Source organism: Protopterus annectens, chromosome 8.part0 (genome assembly GCF_019279795.1).
Source record: "Protopterus annectens isolate FY-2018-M chromosome 8.part0, PAN1.0, whole genome shotgun sequence".
Taxonomy (NCBI): Eukaryota; Metazoa; Chordata; order Ceratodontiformes; family Protopteridae; genus Protopterus; species Protopterus annectens.
The window spans coordinates 1,548,426,503-1,548,449,157 of NC_056741.1; the positions used below are offsets into that span (position 1 = coordinate 1,548,426,503).

Genomic DNA, 22,655 nt, shown 5'->3' on the forward strand with positions numbered 1-22,655 from the left:
AGGTGGCTCATACAGCCTACCTTGATCTGGCCAAGGCCTTTGATACCATTCTCCACTCAGAAATCATAGAAAAACTCACTAAGCTAGGCATCAACCCCTATATCACAAGGTGGGTTGCAAACTGGCTCACAGATAGAACCCACAGTGTGAAAGTAGCTGACTCCAAGTCAGACTGCAGACCAGTCATGAGTGGAGTTTTACAGGGTTCAGTCCTAGGTCCTCTCCTATTTGGTATCTACTTCTCTGAAGTCCAGGCCAACATGAAGGGACTCTGGCTGACAAAGTTCAAAGATGATTGCAAGTTGGGAGCTATTATTAAATCCTCAAGTGAAGTTGACATCCTACAGAAAGGCCTCACTGAGACCAATGACTGGTGTCAGAACCATTCTGAAGAAGTAATAAGGGATCTGGGGACCCAAGTAGATAGTCAGCTTTCCTTTGATAACCATGTTGCCAAGGTGGTTAGAAAATCCTTCTATGTGACCCATCTGATCACGAAAGGGTTCACATCAAGATCTAAGGATGTAGTGGTACCCCTCTACTCTTCCCTCATCAGACCCATTATTAAGTACAATGCACCAATTGGAATCTACCTGGCCAGGCATCACCAGCAGCTGGAGAGACCACAGAGGTACCTCACTAAGAGGATTACTGGCCTCAAACAGTTGCCGTATGCAGCACAATTGAAAAAACTAAGGCTTTTCTCTGTTGCATACCGCCTTCTCAGAGGTAATCTCTATCTAACATACAGAGCCATGTCCAACCTAGAACTGTTGAACATGTGCCATCTTAGCAAAACCAAATCTACTTAATCTACTTGAGCTACACACTCTAGGGATATAACCCTCAGCACAAAAATGAATAGAACATGCTGGAGAGATAGATTCCTTTCGCAAAGACTTCCCTTGCTATGGAACAAGGTCCCGATCTACATAAGTCAGAACCCCTCACTATCACTCTTCAAGAGGAACCTTGACGAGTGGATGGGTAACAGAAATATCACACCAGGGATCATACCAACAGCTCTACTAGATAGGGGCCAAGGGTACTAGCTGCTAGATCAAGGGCCTAAAAAACTAACAAAAGGGAAGGTGAATACCGCACAATGTGGCTGGGCTAATATATGCCTTCAGGCAGATAGCCCAGTACCTACCTATGAACCTATATATATATATATATATATATATATATATATATATATATATATATATATATATATATATATATATATGTATATAAAATATTAGATTAGGCTCCCGGGGCCTTACAAGAGAAGAGATAAATGTTCTATCCAAGAGGTTGATCTTTATCCCCACGAGTGATAGTGACCTCACAGAAACGTTACTTAATTTTAAACTGTTTATTTGAAATCTTTGCCTTAAGTTAGAATTCAAGGATAAGACTCATTTATTGAATGCTAAACAGTTTAAGAGACTGAGTCTATATGTTCCCAGCATAACACCGTTGGTTGCTGCATTCAGTAAGATGGTAGATAATGATCTGTACAATATGGGAAAACAGAGTAGATGCTCCAGTGTGAATGGGAATTTGACCTTTGCACAAAGAAAGGCTTTGACAGAATTGAGACATGACACTTCCATTGTGATCAGACCAGCTGATAAGGGGGGTGAGGTGGTAGTCATGGATCAAGGGTTTTATTATAAGTCGATGAGGAACACGCTAGGTGATCAGCGGTTCTATCGAGCTATCGACCATGAGATAGCTGAGTCACATGTTCAAAGGATTAATTGGATGTTAGAAGACCTCTTCAAGAGCCATGTTATAACAGAGGAATTATTTGAGTACTTGACGGTCAGTGACCCCCTCATACCACTGATACAAGGCCTTCCAAAAATACATAGGAATAGTCATTGTCCACCCATAAGGTCTATAGTTGTGGGTAGGGGGTGGTCTACTGAACTGTTTTCGATTTATGTGGAGAGGTTTTTGCATCCTGTAGTGGATGCCAATGGATATGTTTTGAGAGATACGAAACAGTTCCTATTGGATTCATATGAGTGTATGAAACAGGTGCCCACTGACCTCCCTTACATCATGGTCACGATGGATGTTCAATCATTGTTTACAGTTATCCCCAGTGAAGTAGGGATTTGGATGGTCCAGGACTACCTTAAATTCCACTCTGGACTTAGTGGTTCTATCTTCAATTTACTGGTCTTGTTCACAGAAGTGGATCTGGAGAATGTGTTTTGTTTTGACTCCCAATGTTATCTGCAGCAGGATGGCATGGCTATGGGCACTTCATGTCCCAATAGCTACGCCAGCCTTTTTATGGCAGCATGGGAGATTGATCATTTGTTTGTTCTTGATGAGTTTTCCCTTAGCGTTCTGTTTTATAGACATTTTGTGGATGACTTTTTTTCATTTGTCAAGGGTCAGTTGATGAGCTATCCACATTTATTGACAAGGTGAATGGTTTATCCCCTTTTTTGAAGTTTAGTCATGAGTTCTCTGATACCTGGATTTCCTTCCTGGATGTATATGTGGAAAGGTTGGGTAGTAGCATATTGAATACAGGGGTGTACAGGAAGTCATGTCATCGTAATGCCCTACTACACAGACATAGTATGCACCCTGGTTATATCTTTAGTAATATAGTGAGAGGCCAGGCCCTTAGGATGTCTCGTTATAATACCTAAACAGGAAGGTTTTGAATTGGAGTTGAGGGATTTATGCAAAAGATTGAAGGATAGAGATTATAAGGATGTTGATCTTGAGAGAGGGTTATGTGGGCTTACTGGCCCGAGAATTGGTACAGCTGCACCATATTTTTCAGACATGTCAGGAGCCAATCCAGGTGATGGAATTGTTGAATCGAAGAAATTGGATCATGGCCGTGATGGTGTTAGTGTGAGGTTGTTTTACACAAGAGATGTGGGTAAGATCAAGGACGTGATTAGGTCTCATTGGAATATCTTGACAGTGGATTAGGGGATGAAGGAATTGATAGGTAGTGCACCACAGTTTGCATATAAGAACAAACCTAATTTGAAGAAGATATGTTATTCAAGGCATGACTGGGAAGAGTGTGCCACTCAGGGGACTACTCCTGTGGCCAGTGCAATTTCTCTGGTTATATTAACTCAAAAGATTGTTTTATACATCCAGTTAACGGCAGTATGTTTAGGTTTAAAGTCTCTGCTGGCTGCATGTCCATGCATGTAGTGTATCTCACCTCCTGTTCCTCTTGTCCTGCATTTTATGTAGGCAAGACTGACAGGGGACTGAGGGATAGGATCAGGGAGCATGTCTATCAGATTATGATTGGATCCATTGTTAATGCTTTGTCCAAACATGTTTTAGCCATGAATGATACACATAGGTTTAGTTTCAGGGTCATTGAGGAATTGTCCATGAATCCTGGGGGTGGTGATGTGAGAATTAGGACTGAAGCCCAAGAGTCTAGATGGATCATCAGACTTAGGGCAGACCAGCACCCAGGACTCAGTGACAAGGTACCACTTAAGCCCTTTTTAAAGTCCAGAGGGCTAAGATAGTTAATTAATTAGTAGTCATTATGTATATGATTTATTGCTTGTGACATTGGTCATGTGTTTCTGTGTAAAACAGATTTTTTATCTCTGTTTTATTTTATTTTTAAATGTGTTGATATGTATGTTATTATTTCAATATAGACTAGATATTGTAATTCATGGATTGCCTTTTTTCTTTTAAAAGTTTAACAGCTTAACCAGAGATTATTATGGTCTGAGGAAGCCTTTATGGGTGAAAGCGCTTACCGTTATTCTGAGCAATAATAGTTGTTCCCGATTGTTTTTATTGTTGCTATATGGAATGAACCTTTTTTTTTACCCTGAACTGGAGTTCGAGATTGGATTTGCTGAGTTTTGATGTACTTTACCTGTCCTGGCCTTGTGTCGCTCTTACACCAGGTGTTATTTGCTATACTCATTTTTGGATTGCTGATGGTGTTTAGAGAGTCTGCTCTCTGGGAAGTGTTTGTTCTTGGATTTACATAAATCATTAACTATAATCCCACACATTCTCTTAACCTCTTTTCTTTTATTCTGCTCTAATTCCAAAAAATGTTTTAATATTTTCCCTTAAATACTATCTGCCATTCAGAATAAGAGTCATAAAACTATTTCATTTTCTTATAATCATGTCACAATTAATCAATCTCACATTTTGCTTGTCTGATCAGGAAAAAAAAAAACAATTACTTTCCACCTATAATTTCTCTCAAGGAGCTAGATCACACAAATAAATCAATCTATGTATGTCAAAACATCCTTTTGTATGTCCACTTTTCTGTATTCCATATTTTTATATCTACACATTTTGTCACTTATTTTAATTTCTTGATACACGAACCTTCTTTTTTCTCATACTTACATAATCCACAACTAAAATGTTCCATCAAGATAATTTTCATATTTATTATAGCATACACTTTCAAATACTCAAACAATATGCATCCATCAGTCTAAAAAACATTCTCACCTCTCCTGACATCTAGCATAGTAATGCTACCAGCCTTAACAATATAAAAAATCTAACATCTTCTCAAAAAAAAAAAAAAAAAAAACAGTCAAAACATTGCATTCTTATATACTTAGATATAATACTCTCCTCCCATAATGCTTCTACCTGAATTCAATCGACTTTTGAAATAAATCTTGTATCCTGCAAACATATTACCTCAGCCTCACTTTTTTTTGTGCAATTGTAAAACTGCAAGTCTTCTCTCTTTATTATTTCAACTATTTACAATAATCATAACATTTGTTAATTAATGTGTTAAGAGGGTGTGTTTCATGCTAGTATAAAGGTGATGGAAATGTATATGCAAAGTTCTTACTCTGTTAAAGGCAAGTTTGCAGAGGCGCTAGAGAATTTATCTGCTTTTGTACCATATGTGGATATATATATCATGCATTTTATGCTACTTGAGTGCATTTTAGAATGAATCCTTGTTTTCCACTGAATTGGATTCACTATTTGTGATGAAGTACTGTTTCCTACGTTTTTCTGTGGTTATATATATTTATAGCCAGTGATTCCTTTTCGGTATTGCCCAGGATATTTAGAGAGACAACTATGGACAGCTCGCAAAAATCTATGGACAGTTTTTTTAATTACTTCAAATGGAGCAAATGGCTCATCTAACGCAGTCGGTGTACAAGGTAGAGAAGAAGCACCCAATTTTGAGGGAGCTTCGTCATTACATAATAAATGGCAGCAAGATAGAAAATTATGGCAACAGAACCCCTTCTCCCAAGTGGGTAAAAAAATGGAACTTTCAGTTGTGCCAGAAATAAAAGACTTGTATATACAAATTGAAAAACTGCTGTTCAAGGAAACGTCTGTTTTTCTCAATTTGCAGAGCTTACAGAGATATGAAGAGTTGGATATAACCCCTCAGGGGTTAAGGACTGTAAAAAATCCCTCTACTCCCTTTGATCTTTCTTTAGTGGAAGGCAAACAGTTCCATGATAGATGGGTATCAGCTGCCCATAGATGTAGCATGGAATGGGTTTGTATATTGGTTGAGAGGGATATGTTAAAAAAACACAAGCTGAGGGAAGAAATCAAAAATGTATGCAAAGATATCGCAAATAAAGTTACTCATGATGAATTACAACAGTTTCTTGTTAAAACTAATGAACAGTTGGTTATGTTTGAACAAGACCTTATTGAGCGCAAAAAGAATAAATTGTATAGAGACTTGCGGGACTATGAGAACAAGAGGGCATTTTTGCTAATAACCAATCCAAAGGCCAAACATCAATGAGTACAATGTGAGCAGAAGAGAAATAATGGCGGTAAAGAAGGACAGGGTTATACTTCGGGAGAAAGTGGGTTATCACATACAGAGGGAGAAACAGATAATGATGATTTTCCTGTGCTTCCCAAACCAGGGAATGGTAGAGGATTGAGTGTTTTTTGTGAAGCAAATACGACTCGTAAACGGAGTTGGAATGGACAGGGACAATATAGAGATGGGTACGCCAACCAACGGACATTCAAAAAGGGTAAATGGGACTACTTCTGTTATTGACCATAAATTTCAGATTGATTGTAAGTATGTTATTAATCTATCTGGTTGTGAGTTATCTGATTGTGAACTGGATATACTCAACAGAGGGCTGAAATTTATACCTACGGTTTTGCCTAGATTACATGTGTTAAAAACTGATGTTTTTTGTTTTTCTCGTAAATTACATCTACTGGATTTTTTTAAATGTAATGTGATGGAAGACATTATGAACAATATAAGTGAAAATGAAGAAGATGTTAGTTCGGATGACAACATGAATGATAGTTTTTATTCATGTTGTTCTGAAGAATGTATTAATGCATATTGTGAATTAGATACAAGTGCTGTGAAAGTTAAAAGTGATTTCATGCCTCCACAACGCAATGAAAGTATTAAGCATTTTTATAAATCACTTACTCATAGTATTGATACAGAATTTCAAAAGTTTGCTGTGAGGAAGAAGGATATACAATATAATCTTACAAAGGATGAATAGAAATGTTTAATGAATTTATGTCAAAAGTCTGATTTAGTATTGAAACCATCTGATAAAGGCAGAAAATTGGTTGTTTTAAATTATTTACAATATTTAAAAATGTGTTATACACATCTTAATGATGAAATGGTATATGAAAAAATTGATATTATTCAATATGAGAAGGCACAAAGGGAGTACAAGGATATTATAGATAAAGGATATAGATTACATTACTTTACATATAAGGATGTCAAAGAAAAATTTAATGTAAAAAATCCAAGAATGCCGTGTTTTTATTGTATACCTAAGATACAAAAAAGTGTTGATGACCCCCCGGGACGTCCCATAGTGTCAGCAAGTAGTAGTTTTTTTGCAAAATATTTCTTGTTTTTTGCATGAATATTTGTTACTGACAGTATGTAAATTACCATCTTATATTAAGGATGTTTTAGATTTTTTGGAAAAGATCAAAAACATAAAATGGGAGAATAATATGTATTTTTTGTTATTGATGTAGTCAGTTTATACACCAGTATTAAACATGAAGATAGTGTATGTGCTATAAAATACTATATGGGAAAGAGCCCGGTTGTGGAATTTATAGTGGAATTGATAAGTATGTGTTTAAAGAACAATATGTTTGAATTTAATGGTACTGTGTATAGACAAAAACAAGGCACAGCGATGGGGGCAGCTTTTGCCCCCAGTTATGCTAATGTTTTTATGGGATATTTTGAAAACAAGTGTATATATGTTAATCAATTTTTTAAGAAGTATGTGTGTAAATATTTTCGTTTTATTGACGATCTTATATTTATTTGTAAAGGAGGGCAGGAACAAGTTTCCTTGTTTCTAGATCAAATACAAGAGAATAACATGGGTATTAAATTTTATGGTTTACAAATAGTTAATGAAGTGAAGTATTTAGATGTTTTATTGAAAGGATGTGTGGGTAAAAATATAGATTATTGTATATATAGGAAATTTCATGGTGCTGGATCTACTTTACATGGAAAAAGTTTTCATCCATCACATACAATAAAAGCTATACCATATACAGAATTTAATAGGATTAAGAGATTATGTAGTGATCCGGTAATAATGGAGAATGAATTTATTCAAAGTTTTAATAAATTTATATTAAGGGGGTACAATGAAAGGGATGTAAATGAGAGTTTGAAAAAGGTAAGGAAAAATGAGAAACAAGGTGTTACTAAAAATATTAGGACTAATAGGAAGATTAGTGACTGTGTTTATTTTGTTTCAACTTTTTCTGTACTGTCTGATCAGATTATGGAACAAGTTAAATGCAGTTGGAATTTGGTTAAAAGTGAGGTAGATTTTTTAAGTAATAAAAGAATGTATTTTTCATATAGAAAAGGTAGAAGTATTCAAGATTTTATTGTTCACAGTCGGTTTAATATGCCTAATATTAAAATGGGAAAGCAAGTAGAACAGTTGGGTACTACAGCTTGTGGTAAATGTAGTATTTGCAAGTATGTAGTTAAGGAATTTAATATTATTAATGGGGTCTCTTTTGTTACAAATGGCACATTTAATTGCAACACAGTGAGAGTCATATATGGTATGAGATGTACATGCAATAAATTTTATGTGGGAGAAACTAAGAGGTCTCTTGCATGTAGAATTAAAGAACATGTTAGAGACATAAAAAATTATAAACAAACTAGCCCCATAGCATTGCATTTTAAAAAATTTCATAATGGTAATCCAGAGGGATTAGTTGTGACGGTTTTAGATAGTGTAAAAGGCAACACATATTTAAGTGAGCAACAAATTAAATATATATTAAGAAAAAAAGAGTTATGTTTAATTTTAAAATTTAATACATTAAATCCTAGAGGGTTAAATTATGATTTTTTTGGAAAAGTTTGTTATAACTGTGCATATGAATAGTATGTATTACTATGTGTATTATAATGCTGTTCCTTTATTTGTTAGTTAATGTGTTAAGAGGGTGTGTTTCATGCTAGTATAAAGGTGATGAAAATGTATATGCAAAGTTCTTACTCTGTTAAAGGCAAGTTTGCCGAGGCGCTAGAGAATTTATCTGCTTTTGTACCATATGTGGATATATATATCATGCATTTTATGCTACTTGAGTGCATTTTAGAATAAATCCTTGTTTTCCACTGTATTGGATTCACTATGTGTGGTGAAGTACTGTTTCCTACGTTTTTCTGTGGTTATATATATTTATAATAATCAAAACACATCTAAAACTACTCCTTACCTTTCTTTTTATTTTTTGGTGAAGTGTTTTTAAATTTCTTTTCCTCAGCCTTACACTAACACCTACTGAATTTCTTTTCCTGACATCCTTTATACTCCTTTAACAAGCATCTGATTTATCACTCAATTTCCTCTTCATTTTAAATACTCTGAGCGCAGTTACCTTCATCCTCCTGAAAAGTTTTTATGTACGTTATCTTTTATTACTTCATCTTTTTTTCATTAATACCTTCCCCATTTTCTCTTGCTTCCTCATTACTTTCAGACTTTGCAACTCTTCCTCATCATCTTGCTCATCATTATCTTCCTTATTCTTTTTGCAATCAATTCAAAAATGCCCTTCACGTTTTAAATTTTCTGTATTCCTTTTTGCACTTATTCATCATATGACCTTTTCCCTATCATTGATTACATCTTATTTTGAACATACATTTATCAAAAGATTGAAATCCTCACAAAAAACAAAGTTTTTTGCCTGCCCTATATAACTAACTTTTCCTCTATTACCATCCACATATATAACAATTGGTAAATGTGCTATCGCATCTTTTTCATTGTTTAAGATAACATCCACCTCACACTCCCATTCCAAATATTCCCTTCATCTTTAATTTTCACAACATCAGAAACCGAGTAGAACAGCTATGAAAAATAATTTTAACATATTTTAGCTGAATTTCATTAATGCAAAATTGAACAAACATTTTTTTAAAATGAGTCCCTTGTTTGGAATACAAATTCCTTCTATGATTGACAGTCTGTTATTTTTTTTCACAAAGACTGTCCATTAAGTCTTCCATCTCGAATGTTAAATCCAAATATGTCTCTTTATCCAAATGGATCAAAGATCTGATGTATTTTACTCCAAAACCCAAACACAACACTAAATTATCCTACACAAAATAGCTGTCTCTTATTTCTTTCTTATCTGAACAACACACCTTTTGTTTTTTCTTTTAACAAAGTTTACAATACCTTTTGTGTTTCTACCTATGTCAGCATATATTTTTCCAGATTGCATTCCACCTGTATCCTTATATTCATCTAATTCAAGACTAATTTCCTTTTTGTCCAGTTCAAAGTCCATTCTGACCAACTTTTCTATCATATCCAATCACAAAATCTCAGACTCTTCTCCAGGATTATCTTTGTTCAGTAAACTTACCAGATTTTCATCAGGCAAATCTCTAAACACATTTTCCTTGACAGCAACTTCTATATACTCCTGAACTTTGAATTCAGCTAGATGCTGACTATTTGCACTGTCCACTCCACTCTCAACTATTTTCTGTATGACTAACAGAACCATGCTATCATCAACAGAACAACTCTCTTTTCTCTTCATTACTTGCACTGCTTCTGTTATGTGCCTTCGTGCCAGCAACAGAAAATGGAAGGATGAGCACAAAAACATTCTGCCTCACAATGAAAAGAATAGGATTTTCTTATTGATCATAGCTTATTTACATTATTTACATTATTTTCATATTATATATAATTTCAAATTAAATACATTTTTATACTTTTTCACTTATTATCCATTTACTATTTAATACATTCCTACCTTATCCTTACACATTCCAATTTCACCAACCTTTTTTTCCACAAAGAAAAATGTATCTTCTTCAAAATTTCTGATGATATCCATTTTCCATTAAATTTCATTTAATTTAGTCTTTCATTCCATACAGTCCACAAAATATAAAGCATTTTTTATCAATTTTCTTCACCTCCATCTGTCTTTTATTGCTATAATAGCCACATTCAAATGTATTCATATTTGTATCTTCTACCCTTTTGATGCCTTCCAATATCTTATTTTCATATACTTTCTTTCACAATTATTTTATTCTTTTACAATTTTAAAACATGTTCCATTGTTTCAGTTCCACCACAACAATTGCATACTCTTTCTTGTATTCTTTTATATGGCATATTAGCCTTAACAGGCAATTACTTATTGTCAGTCTCCATAGAAAATTTTTGCATTCATAAATTTTCTTACACCACCCACATCTTGTTTTTATAGCTCTTCTTTTTTCATATTCTAAATGTCTCTATGGACCAATATAATAATGTATATTCATTAGATTTAAATACCGCACTTTCCTATTTTTTGTACATTCACCATGTCTAATTTCCATAACAATTATTTTGATATTCTTTTATTTCCTCATTTAAATAACCTTTCTATTTTTCCTCTGTATCAATCTTTTCTCAAAAGTCCTTGATTTTTTTATTTCTCCTCTTCTTTGGCATACAAACCTCCTTTTCTAACCAGATTTAACTTTGACTCCCATATAAACAAAAGTGCAATAGATATTAATTATTTCTCATACCTAAATGGAATCATATACATACTTACTAAATATGCAATTCTCCCCAAAAAACTGAATTTATTAAAAAAACGTTCTTCTTGTATGCCATCTTAATTGTTTGATCACTTCTTCCATCCAATCTTTATTTTTAGTAATTAAAACTATATTATCTGCATAGGTAAGAATAACTGGTAATCAGACTCTGACTCTCATCTTATATCCTGCTACTTGTAACTCTCTGTTAGTCTTATTCACTACTACATTCATAATCAATACAAATAAAATACCACTCACTGGACATCATTGCCTAATCCCACATCTTATTTTATATTTCCACTTAACCATCCATTCAATATTATTCTTACATTATTATTTTCATAGACTGAAGCTAATATTTTTATTATCTTGTCACTTATATTATAGTCGTTCAATATATCCCATAAACACTTACATTGCAGCTTGTCAAATGCTTTACTAAAATCTCCTACCATAAATTTAGCTTCAGTCTTCTTATTTATAATATCAGCTATCACTTCTCTCAATATCATTAATAAATCTTGACATCCTTTACCTTTTTTCCAAAAATCATATATTCAAGTAGTTTATCTACCATATTTCCTGACCTTTTTTCTATTATTTTCATAAATATTTTATAATCTGCATTGTTCAATGCTGTCTCCAATACCATATATTTTCTTTTTCTCCTTTTTCCATATAAATTTCATCAACCCAATATATATTTCTTTTCCTACCAACCCTTCTTCTAACCATTTATTTAGTACTTCCACAAAATATACTTTTTGCCATTCCTCTATGTTACTATACACATGGTATTCAACTCTATCCAATCCTGTAGCTTTTTCCATATTTACTTCTTTCAAAGTATCATTAAATTATTTCACACTTATATTTTCTCCTAGGCTTTTACCTTCTTTATTCATTTTTTAACTTTCCGTTTTTTTTCCCCTTTTATCTCATTCCTTCCAAATGTATTTTCTGTATAATATCTATTTACCTCAAATATTACCTCATGTGTTATCACTCTTTCCCCTTTCTCATCCTTTAATTCTCTTATTATTGTATTGCTCTCTTTCACTATCTTATTTAAATGTGGTGCAACCTCTTCCTTTTCCTTATAAGAAGTAATTTTGGTTAAATAACACTTTTGTAATTTTTCTCCTGATTCATTTCATAAATCTGCTTCTCTTTTTATAATAATCTATCTTATCTCATAAAACTTATTTTCCATTCTTCTTATATCCTGACATTCCAAAAAATATGTTTTATATTTTTCTTCAAAACTTATCCATTAACCCATCCAGTCTTCATAAAAAATGTTCATATCTGCATGATCTTTACATAATTGATGATCTCTCTATCTTCCTCAATTATTTCTTTTTCATTTAATATTTTAATACCTTTACCTACTTTTAAATATTGTTCCTTTAATTTCCTTCTTCTACCCAGATTGTTAAGTGATCTGAAAAATAATGTTAATTTTATTCCTTCTTGTACAACATTCAAACAATCAGATATTATAAAATAATCTATTTCCATCCTTATATAGTTGATTTTATAAGTCTAGTGTTCATTAATTCATCTCTCCCTCTCTCTCTCTCTCTCTCTCTCTCTCTCTCTATATATATATATATATAAAATAGATAACATTTTCTGTGTTTTATTATTTCTGATATTATCCTAACATCAGTTCTTTCTTTTTTCCTTTTTCTTAAGTCATAGTTAAAATCTCCACTCCAACATAATTTAAAATTTTATTAAACATTGTTTCTCTTTTTTTCTTGTGACATATGCATATACTGCACTGATTCTATAGGCATATTTTTTTGGATTCACTTCATAATCTCGAAATACTGAAATATTGAATTTCAGTATCTCAAGACCATGAAATCAAATCCATAAACACCAAAACAAGAAAATCCTGAACCCCAAACCGTGAAATTCAAAACACAGAACAAACCGCATACACTACACCATACATGTACCACAACACCCACATCATAACATAAACAAACAAAACTACACACATACACAACTCATGCACACATAAGCAGGGGGGGCAAGACCCCTTGAACCCCAATTGGGGGGCTGCACCCCTCCACACCCCCTACTTATATATACTAACTCTGAGATCACAAAAACAGGAAACAAAAGCAAACTCATACAAGCACATTCTCCAGTCCCTCACATACACATCAAACATATCAGCACATTCAAATACACTCTAAATCCCACTCAAAACCCTTACAAAATACTCACTTACCTGACATAACACCTAGAGCCACACATGGCACCGCGCACCATCAACACACAATCCCAGACATTACGTAGCATAAGGCCATGACCACAAATTTGAGATATTCGAATTTGCGATTATGAACTTTCTCTATTGTAAACATTCGGCTTTATAGTCTTGAGATACTGAAATTCGACATTTCAGTATTTTGAGATTATAAAGTGCTCCCTTTTTTCTACCTTATATCTATCACAGTTATTTTACCCAGTCCTACTGATCTAAAATTCTTATTTTTCTGTGACATGAACACGTATGTTTTCTGAAATTCAAAATAATGTCACCATCCCATAATTATTCTTTTTGCAACCTTTTTTCTTTTAGTATTCTTGTATCTTCTAATACAATGACATCCTTATCAAGTGTTAAACACCATTACAATACCTATAATCTTCTTTTAATATTTTTATACTGTTAACATTTATAGCTAGGATTTTCACCTTTCTTCCTATATATATTTTATCCCACTGTAGTTCTACCCTTTGCTTGTTTATTTTCTTTCACACCTACACTTTTAAATTTCTTTTTTCTATATATCACCCTTCTTCCTATGGAATTTTTTTCCTTTAACCATTCTCCATTCCATACATATATCTCCAGTTGACTCTTGTATTATTCTCTCCTCTTCATTTTTTTCATATGCTAATTTCTCTTCTTTAGCATTTTCTTCTGCTATTAATTGTTTGTCATGCAGATCTTCTAAATTTCCTTCTATATTATGCTAAAATTTCTGTTTCTTTTCTTGTTCTTTAACTTCCATGTTATCTTCACAATCCACCCATGGGTGTCCTGTTTGTCCATATTTTCTGTATATCACATCACATTTCTTAGCATCATTCCCCAATTTACCACAAATAAAACACTTTCTTTTGTCACAACTACTAATTAAATAATCAAATTTTCCACAAAAAAACATGTTTTCAGTTGTCCTCTATATTTTAAAATACCCCTAGTTCCTTCTACATTTATCATGCGTGGAAGACGTAAATTTTCATTTCCATTTTCAAAATTACACCACATTCCTGGCCTCCAGTACAAAAATCTCTATTATCATAATTTTTTGTAATGTCCATGACATCTTTACATAAAGTCTTTAAAACCTCTTTTAACTCTTCTTTTTCAACATCCATCTGAAACTGCACAAAATTTTTCTTTTTTTGTCTCTCTGTTAAATGTTTGTACCACATATAAGTTCCATGGATTACCGTTTCTCTTAATTTCATGTTGTGTAAAAATGTGTCCATATATTGCTCTGTCTAAAACAGAATGTTACAGTAAGTATCTTTGTTAATATGTATAAATGCTCTTGCCTCCTTAGGAGAGATACCCAAAGGTGAAATTATACTAAAGGATAAACAACAAAAGCAAGAGCAGGAACCAGCTGATATTCTCAACAACAGAACAAAAAGTGAGTCCCAGCTCTACTTTCAAAGTCTGGAAGTATTTATTCAAAAAACTTCACTGTATTTACAAAGTTGATTTTCAATCTCTTGCCTTTTCAGAGTAAAAAATAACAGTCACAAAAAGACCATTTATATACATCTATAACATATTTAATTACATTCAATTAAATCATTATTCAATTAAAACATAAAAAATTCAAAAATTTAAAGATATAGCCCTTACAAGGCTTTGCCAATTACATTCCTTATTTAAACCATATGGAGCCAGAGTACCATATTTCATAATTAAGACAGACTCCTTTTGTCTCAATACACTTTTCTGAAAATCAACATTATTAAAATGTAATGGTACATGTTCCAAAACTGTTGCTTTCATACAACTCATATCTCCACCATGACACAAGTTAAAATGTTCTGCAATGGGACTATTTAGTTTTTTATTTTTTACATCTCTAACATGTTCTTTTAGTCTGTAAAATAGTATAAATCAATCCCTTACTTCTACATGAATACTTAGCCCTAACACTAAAATTTTTTCCATTAATTTTTTCTACTTCAGTTACTATATATTTACACACTGAACAACTTCCACATGGGAAGGTGCCCAGCTCTTTTAAACTAGTTATTATCTGAATTGTAGATTGTTTAAATATACTATGGACTATAAAGTCTCTAATGCTTTTGGCTTTCTTATATGACACAATTAATCTAATATTATTCAAAGAATCAACTTCATTTTTGATAATGTACCAATACTGCTTAATCAATTCATTCATAATATGGGAAAAATTCGTATATTTTGTCACAAAGAATATTTTTTCTTCACTAGTTGAATATTCATTGTATCTATATTCATTATATTTTCCATCAGTTGTTTTTATATCAAAACTACTTTTGAACACCTTTATAATATTGTTTTTAACTGCATTAATATCATAACCCCTATTAATAAATAATTTAGCCATTCTTAAAGATTCCTCAAAAGCTAAATTAACATCTGAGTTAAGCCTTTTTATTCTCATAAACTCTCCATAGGGTATACTTTTTACGATTGTGTGTGATGACAAACTCTTCCACACATTTTCCAACTAACTTCATCAAATTTTCTATATATACTAGTATGAATTAACTGATTATTAATACCTTTAAGAGAAATGTCCAAAAAATTAATTTCAGAACCTATCTGTACATCCCCAAATTTGATACCATATTTATTAATATTTAAGTTCTGTATAAATTCATCACAAAATTCATAACCATCTTTACATATAAAAATAAGATCATCAATAAATCTATAATATTTTATGACATATGTATTGAAGAAAGGTAATTTATATATAAATTCATTCTCAAACATCCCCATAAATAAATTAGCATAAGCTGGAGCAAATGCTGCTCCCATCGCTGTTCCAATTAATTGCTTATATAATTTACCATTAAATTCAAAAGCATTATTTTTTAAACAAAATTCTGTCATTTCTAATATATAGTGTGTTCTAGGACAATCACTCAGAAAAAATTTAATAGCTTCTAATCCCCAAAAATGGGAGATGTTTGTATATAAGCTCTCTACATCTGCAGTAATAAATACATTCCTTCCTCCCAAACTATACCTTTGATATTTTGTAAAAAATCATAAGAATCTTTGATATAGGAAGGTAATGTCATAACTTTATCAATTAATACATCATGTAACAAACTACACATATTATAAGTAAAGAAGCCATGAGCTGACACAATTGGACGACCCGGAGGGCTATTGAAATTTTTGTGTATTTTAAAAATCTTGCCATTTGAGTATTTTTAATAATTATTCTGTAGTCAACATCAGATTTTGTGAAATAATGTAACCTAATACCTTTCTGTAACAAATTCATAAAGTCAGCTTCTGCTTCCTTTATGTATTTTAAATCAATCTCAAGATAAACATTTTTGTTACCCAAATTGACCAGTTTAGGCTTAAACACTATATTCTTATTCTTACTAAGTCCCTGCAGTTTATTCCACTCTATTCTTGTTAGATTGTAATCATGTTTTTGTTTCAAAAAACATTCTAGCTCTTTTTCCATCAATAAATTTAATACACATTCAAACTTTTGTATTAATGTGAACTATTTGATTTTAACTTGTTAACATTAAATGTACTATATGCATTAACCATGTCGTCATTATCCTCATCATTCTCACTATCACTGTTAAACATTTCCGTAATAGAGCTGTTATTATTCTAAATTATGTCTAGAAAAATACTCTTTAAGATTGATTTTAACAGTTGAAACACTTCTGTTTTAACTCATATTTTTTCGGAAAGCAGGTAGGAACATACTTCAACCCCTTTCCAAAATACCCTTTCCACATTATCCAACATATAATTCGATAAGTTGACCACATAATCATTACTTACAGTTTCACTGACAGAATCAAGTCCATCTACCTCTTTTAAAATGTCCATGTCTCTTTGGCGTTCTGAATAATTCAACCCCTTTTCCTGGTATTCGTGTATTGTCCATTTGAATTCGAAATGTCTTCTGGAAACCTTGCTCCTGGTAATTCAGGAAAGTTCTCTCTGTCATCTTCTTGATGATGCACCACTTTCACCTGACAGGAAGCCTTTACTCTTATCTCTGGAACGTAACAGCCTTCTTCCTAGTTCTCTGATTGTTAGAGAACACAAACGCCCTCTTGTGTTCATAATCTTTTATGTCTCTATTAAGCTTGTACTTCTTTCGATCAATAAGATCTTTTTCATAGTTGGTTAATTTCGTATTTATACCCATCAGGAAATTTTCTAAAGTGGTATTAGAAGTCAAGCTAACTAATTGATCACAAACTTGTTTCATTTCACTCACAATTTTTTCCTTTTTGATATTATCTCTTTCAGTTAAAATAGAAACCCATTCAACACTGCACCGATGTGCAGCCGCTATCCAGCGTTCATGAAATTTTTGATCTATTTCATCATTAAGATCAAACGGTGTAGAAGGGTTCTTAACTGATCTTAAACCTCGAGGTGTAATTTCTAATTCAGCATATCTTTCAAGACTACCAATGTTGTAAAATACCGCTGTCTCTTTAAATATCAACTTCTCCAATTTCGTACATAAATCCTGAGCATCAGGATTATCAGGTATAGTAACTTTTTTGCCTACTGTAGCAAAAGGATTGATAGCAGACCTCATTCTTAAATTTTCCCATTTTTTCATAATACCCAGACCAGAACCACCTGGACCTTCAGGTATTGTTTTAGTTAGAGCAGGTTCAACTTCATTATTCGTAAGAACATTGACACGACCAGAATTCTCACCATTACGTTGAAACATGTCCAAACCAGACTCTCTAAATATCATGGACTCACTAGTCATATTAAAGGATAAACAACAAAAGCAAGAGCAGGAACCAGCTGATATTCTCAACAACAGAACAAAAAGTGAGTCCCAACTCTACTTTCAAAGTCTGGAAGTATTTATTCAAAAAACTTCACTGTATTTACAAAGTTGATTTTCAATCTCTTCAGCCTTTTCAGAGTAAAAAAATAACAGTCACAAAAAGACCATTTATATACATCTATAAAATTATACTACCCCAAGCCTCATACCTTTCAAGTTTTTTTTCTTCTTTACTGCTCAATCTTACCAAAATTTCTTACTTGCCATCTCTCTTATCACCCCTGCTTGTCTCTCCCCTTACATCACCATCTGGGCATATGACTTCTTCATTTCTCTCATAGCTACTGCCTCCTATTCTTGTATTTTGTCCATAATCTCTCCCCACAAAGCTGCTACTTCACTCTCCAGTTCACTTTGGCTCAACATATCACTCATATAAACATCTTGCAATCCTCATGATTGGAAGGTTGTAGTCATAAATACATCCTGTGATTCATCTTGAAACAGCTTTTCTTGAAACACTGTTTCAGAATCTTGTGCATTCAGTTTTAACTCAGCACTCCACTCTGGTTACCTCTTAGCTGACTGCTCCATTCTTCCATCTTTGTCCTCCATAACATACATTTTGAGCAGGATCAGACTCCTTCACTTCCAAAGCAAATTCAGTTTCATCGACATTATCTTCTTTGCTAGCCATCTCCTTAACTTTTTCTCGAATCTCCATCTTTCTTCATGTTTCGCCAAGCCACCAGCATCCTAGAATAGGAAGCAGGAAGTGTGATTGCAAACTGCATCCCTGTATGATGCAAAGTATGGGATGCTCTCCAATGCCCTGGCCAAATTTCCCCTAGTAGTATAAATACCACCTCAGTCTTCCTTGAAAAGAGGCTACTAGTCTAGTGGAACTAACATAGTCAGCAAAGGATAAATAAATAATTAAAAATAAAAAATAACAAGATAATGCTTAAAAAATAAAACACAATGAGCTGATCACATAGTCAAATGAAGATATACAGTTTTATTTATAATATAGGTGAAACAAACAATATAACACATTATACAAGTTAAGAAAAGCTAAAAAGGATGCCTATATAACAAAAGGTGTTTCTGATTATGTCAATTGTATCGGGAGTTCAGACTGAAATGAATCTTAATTATATTATATACTGTTGTCTAAGGTAAAGATCATGTTGTACAAATGCCACATTTTCCAGAAACTTTACAAAATGGAAGGTTTGAGACAACGCAGGAATTATCACTTTTTTTAGCACATTTGTTAGTAATACTTCCTTTAAGCCTATAGGTAAAAACATTTAATTCTAGAGCTAAAGTAATAATCTAGTACAGAATATGACCCTGCATTCATATAATATGGTTGGGCAAGGGATGACGTGAGATGTTATATAGCACAATCGAGAAAAAAAAGGAAATAGAATCTGAGTAACACAATCAATCCTAGGCAATAAGATCACCAATTTGGATAATGCACGTCCTAGAAAGGGCACTGGGAGGTACACTAAGTCTGAACAATGCCAACTCCTTTACAAAAAAATCTGAGAAGCTAGTCCCTATTCTTCAGAAAAACAAACTTCTTGTTTGCAAAGCTCAAAGGGATGAACAACTACCCAACATTCTGTGTGACAATAGCTGATAACTTTACCATAGAGGAAATCACCTGGGACAATTACAAACATTTCTTCCCTCTAGCACTATCCTCCCCCTCTCTCCAGCTGTGTGAATTCTTCTGTGGATTTGTTTACTGCCACCCATTCCTTTTGTCCATTCTACAGTCCCACAACTGTTTCTGTATATAAATACTTTCAGAGATCCAAGCAGAGATGCTAACTCTGTACAATGTGCTACATAAGTTTTTTCCTCCATTGTCTGTCTTTGCAGTTCAGAATGACCTTTTCACATCAACACAAGCAGCATCCCTGTTTCTAGGCAATTCTCTTTGTTCTCCCAGATACTGACGTATGGCTGTGACAGTTATTTCCTCCTGGCAACCTATATCTCATGCATTGGTCCAATTTCCATTTCTTATTACTCTCATCTTGACTTCCTTTATCATGGTTGTCAATCACAGTTTTGAAAATCCTGGACAGAGAGAAAAATGGTAATCTTAAGGAGTCACCAGAAAATGCCTGACTTTCCCTGCTTGTCTGTTATCTGCTACACAGTAGCATTAATGGATTCCCCAAAACTGCACTTTTAGATACGTGAAAGGGAATGAGAATACCTATAAAGCTTACTCAGTTGTGAGTGCAGCAGTTCTAACACCCTCCTTCACTCCCCTGTTGTTCATTTGGAAAGGTGCATTGTGTTTACAGTCTGTAACATAAATGTCGCCTAACCTGAGATACTTCTGTAAACAAAAAAACAAACATGCAATAATAAAACTATGTCAGCATTACCTGGATGTCATCTGCTGTAAGGTGACTTTTCATTTCTTGCTGTTTCTTTTTTGACGGAGGGACTGGTTTATGAGAAGGAGGGAGGTCTATCCTACACAGAGAAAATGGAAGCATGGATTACTTTGTGGTAGCACAAAAGCAAAGCACATACTATGTTCTGTTACAAACCTGAATTCTTCACTCAGAAAGGGTCTGCTGTATAATTCACATTCTCACCACTAATGTTTTATTTCACTTTTAATCTTAAAATCACTCTTTAACTGCGGTGGTGGTGCTGCGGTAGCATTGTCGCCTCATAGCAAGACGTTGTCCCGTTCGATTCTCAGCTAGAGCGTCTTCTGTGTGGAGGCATACGTGAATGGGGCATGCCTTCATTGAAGGTTGTGCGTCAGGGCTGGTAACCCGGTACGTAAAAATCCACTACCAATCATTAGCGGACCGGAGTTCCGCTGTGGTGACCCCTAACTGGGAAAAGCCGAAAGATACAAGATACAAACAATAAGTGATATCATTCTGCAATGTATAGCCAGCAATTCTATACCAAGGTCAGGATTAGAATTCCTGTTTGTCATAAGCTTTCTTCAAATTAAGAGACTGATAGATGACAACCATAAACAAACAGTAGATTTGTATTTTCAGATTTATTTACAAATAATCAGTAATAGGAAGTCCTTCTCAAACATGCTTTTCTGTGCAAGAAATGTGACACATTCCATGTTCTGCATTGTATCTCCTACATAGTTTCTACAGTTCAAATTGTTATTGTCATATTCTAAAAACAAGCTACATCCATGTACCAACAATCTAGAAAGATCAAGCAACATTGCTTTTCTATTGGTATACATGTATTCATACAAAAATGCTCACAATTAGCACAGACATATACGTATACATTAAGAAATTAAAAAATAAGCAGCAACAAATAAATGAACAATATCTATTTTACCAGATAGCATCACCATATTTATATGCATTGCGGTCCAAAACCCTTCCTCTGGAAGCTACCACAATGCAGCATAGCATAGCACAGAATATATGAATATACCACAACGCAGCATAGCATAGTACAGAATATATGAATACACACTCCTTGGGAGGGTGGCTTAATGGTTAAGGTGTTTGCCTTACAAACACAAGGTGCAGGGGGGTTTGAGTCTCACAAGGAATAATTGGCTAGGCTTAAAATGGCTCGCAAGAGCAGTTAGCTTACTACTAACCTATGAACCTACATATATATATATATATATATATATATATATATATATATATATATATATATATATATATATATACATACACATTTACATATATAAACACTGTCCATTTAAAAAACAGCATAACAACTGTGAGTTCAAATCAACATTATCAATCACTTAGGCCATTTTACAAATGTATATTCATGCAAAGAACATGCCACTAGTATAGTCTACAGGAACAAGAATGGACAGCATATCAAGCAAATGTCTAATTCTTTACATTTAAAAGACTACAAAGTAAAAGGCAGGAGTTTTTTTTCTTAACTTCGAAACTATAACCTCTGCTTCTAATGAAATGTACGATGATAAATACATTATTTATTAGACAAACATTATCCACAAAATAAACTAACATATCCGAAAATGCAACAGATTTCCTGTGGATATGAAATATAGACCTTAAACTTAAGACATTACTCTGGAATCATTAAGATTCTTCCAAAAATTCTGAAACTAACTTTCCAAATAAGAAATACACTGACAGCAAACATTTTATTACCTACCAAATGAAATGAAAACCATTTCATCAGAGAAATACAAAATATTTCTCCAAAAATTTTACAAAAATATAAGTATAACTTGGTGTCATACTGGCATCTATAGCAGTACCAGGTGTCTTTTTTGACCAATATTGTTAAATACAATTATACTGTGCTTTAGAGAAATGAGAGCTGAAATATTGCCAAATAAATATCAGATAAATTCTGCCAGCCACCCTTCTACTGTTGGACTACTAGACAGTTTGCACTTGGAGTAGTGTACACAGAGTACAAGTCTAAGAATAGGTCTAATGAGGAATCACGGAAGCACATTA

At 33.3% G+C, this 22,655-nt stretch overlaps 1 protein-coding gene across 1 annotated transcript in view; it reads right to left on the bottom strand.

The window, feature by feature from the left end:
* The window catches only part of LOC122808510, an 873,313-nt gene that overhangs the window by 480,816 nt on the left and 369,842 nt on the right, over positions 1 to 22,655 (bottom strand). Inside the window, exon 3 of the mRNA XM_044079466.1 lies at positions 20,586 to 20,676. Within this exon, the coding sequence (XP_043935401.1) occupies positions 20,586 to 20,676 (91 nt within the window). The remainder of the gene's footprint in view (positions 1 to 20,585; positions 20,677 to 22,655) is intronic.